This window comes from Neltuma alba, unplaced genomic scaffold (genome assembly GCF_004799145.2).
Source record: "Neltuma alba isolate B1F8T4 unplaced genomic scaffold, ASM479914v2 tig00013589_pilon, whole genome shotgun sequence".
Taxonomy (NCBI): domain Eukaryota; kingdom Viridiplantae; phylum Streptophyta; class Magnoliopsida; order Fabales; family Fabaceae; genus Neltuma; species Neltuma alba.
The window spans coordinates 129,850-132,401 of NW_021637786.1; the positions used below are offsets into that span (position 1 = coordinate 129,850).

A 2,552-nucleotide genomic window follows, 5' to 3' on the forward strand; every position below is an offset into this window, starting at 1 on the left:
GATGGACGCTGGATAGGAAATAAACAAAAAAAACTAATAGCTTTGTATGCGTATATATGTATAACTTCGGGTGGAGTGGATAAGGAATTGGTACTCAGAATAAGCATATACTACCTCCGGTGCTAATTATAAAAACCAGTTGACTAATTTGAGGACATTAAGGAAAGGAGTTAAGTTAGTTATTTGTCATAAATAGGTGTTGTCTTTCCTAAAATATCCTTACTAATCAAGTGTAATGGCTATAACTATTATTGTTAGAATGATTATCTTGGAAAAAAATACATAAATATTAAAAACAAAATGGATTGGGGTCTTATATTTAGGACCAAAATAAAAGTCAAACGAGATCTTATATTAAAGATCGGAGGTAGTATTTTAAGGAAAAATAAGCAAATAGTGATTCAGTGGGATCAGTTGCCATAACCGATGCTCCTCCAACTACCTTTTTTCCCCTTCTGATTCTAAAACTTAACCCTCTGCATGTCGCCTTTGACAAAAACAATAAATGGAAGAAGACACCGACCAAGCTGTGTCCCAGATGCCTATGCAACATCCAAACACTAGAAGGCACTTGAAATCAACCACTCCCCTAATTCTCGCACAAAACATAAAGGCTACACCCTCCCACTCTCCTTTCTCGTGCATCACAAAACTCTCTCTCTCTCTCTCTCTCATATTTTATTTTCTGCATAGTAAGAAAATCCCCAACCACTCCTCTCCGGGCAACACCAATTCAGAATCTTCAGAACCTTCATTCACATCCTGCTTCTATAATTATATGATAGCTTTTGCCAGCCCACGTATATGTAACTTTGCAAAAGAAGGTTTTGATGGGGCATAGTGTGCACAGGCCATCGCTGACATGAAAGCCAGAGATGCTATTCAGTACTGCTGACCACCCTTTCTCTTGTCCTTGTGACCGGAAAGATGCTTCTTTGAAAGTCCTCATCAAACTGCCTTGACCTCTGCCTTATGCCATCGGATCCAGCGGGGGAAAAACCTATAAGAAAAGAGAAACCCAAACCCTTCTTTCTCTCCCTCCCACACGTCTTCCTCTTAACAAACTTACAGAATCCTTGCAACCTAGCCTTAAAATCATCCATCGCTAGAAAAATTCTGCACATCAGATAACATAAGGTTAATTACGAGCCTCTGCTATTGAAGTTAAACAATGTCTCTTCATCATCGTGCTCGCCGTCTTCTGCTGGATCATGATTCAAGCCCAATCCCACCAGATAGCGTATACAGGACGAGGATGACTTATACAAGTGACGCTAATTTTGACACCAACATGGTGATTATATTAGCAGCCTTGCTCTGTGCACTAATATGTGCTCTGGGTCTGAATTCAATAGTACGATGCGCTCTCAGATGCAGCCGAAGGTTGGCTTTTGAGACAGCAGAGGAGGCGGCAGCTCGTTTAGCTGCGAAAGGGCTGAAGAAGAGCGCGTTGCGTCAGATACCTATAGCTGTGTGTGGTTCATCAGGAGCTGAAATTACAGGCGCAGACTGTCCAATCTGCTTAGGGGAGTTCGTGGACGGAGAGAAAGTGAGAGTGCTTCCAAAATGCAACCATGGATTCCATGTGAAGTGCATAGACACATGGCTCCTTTCTCATTCCTCTTGCCCTACTTGCAGGCAGTCTCTTCACGAAACCACCATTTCTCAGGCTGTATCTGTACCTGCTGATCAGGCTGCCTAACACCAAGCTGCCAATATATATGAGACCACTTGACCAGAATGCGTCCGTCAAAGCTCCTTTGTGTTTGAATTGTGGCGCATAGTGCTCTACGTAGGTTAAAGAAAGAGTTAGGCTCTGGCTAACAACTGTTACGAACTTGACCTGGCGAGGCACTCCACTTTCAGAACCACCCAGTAACATGAAGGTTGTTCAAAGCTTTTGATATTGGATATTTTTATGTTCACGATGCACTTAGGGAATTGTATAGCAAAACTGAGTTCATGGGTGATGGTTTCTGAGGCCGTTCAGTGTTTTTACATCATATCTGTTTTTACTTTTTTAAAAGGGAAGGGTTGTGAATCTTAGTTATTACCTGTAAAAAGTTTGAAAGAAATGCAAAGGAAGAAATGCAATTCGATGGATGGCATTTTTGTTCCAGAGGAAACACGGACATTAAACTAATACGTAATAATTGATCAATGTGAATTCTGTTTAGATCACAGGCAGGTTTAAGCTCACATTCTGTATTTCAGTCTGTGATCAGCAGCTCATGGAATGTAGAAAGTTGGAAGCAGCTTAATGCATAGCGCTAATTCAGAAGCCAGACAATTAGCATAAACGCGAGAGAGAGAGAGAGAGTCAAAAGCTTGTCAACTTTCCGTGTGGAAGGCATTGCCACACTCTCTAGTCAATTTTTATTCGAAGCTTTTGTCAAAAACCAGACACATGGCTTTGGGACCCCGGTTCATGTCCGGTTCAGCTCACAAGGCATAATTAAAGAGAAAAGCCACCCGTTTTCGTTTCACTTCACTTGTTATAATCTGGGCTGGCTACTCACCAACTACCTTTATCCGTAGAATCTGTACAAAGT

At 41.5% G+C, this 2,552-nt stretch overlaps 1 protein-coding gene across 1 annotated transcript; it reads left to right on the forward strand.

The window, feature by feature from the left end:
• Window positions 1-465: 465 nt before the first annotated feature.
• Window positions 466-2,108, forward strand: LOC114738390 (RING-H2 finger protein ATL74-like). Its single transcript, XM_028926430.1, has one exon. It carries the CDS (start codon window positions 1,172-1,174, stop codon window positions 1,700-1,702), a length of 531 nt encoding a protein of 176 aa, XP_028782263.1. The 5' UTR covers window positions 466-1,171; the 3' UTR covers window positions 1,703-2,108.
• Window positions 2,109-2,552: the final 444 nt, after the last annotated feature.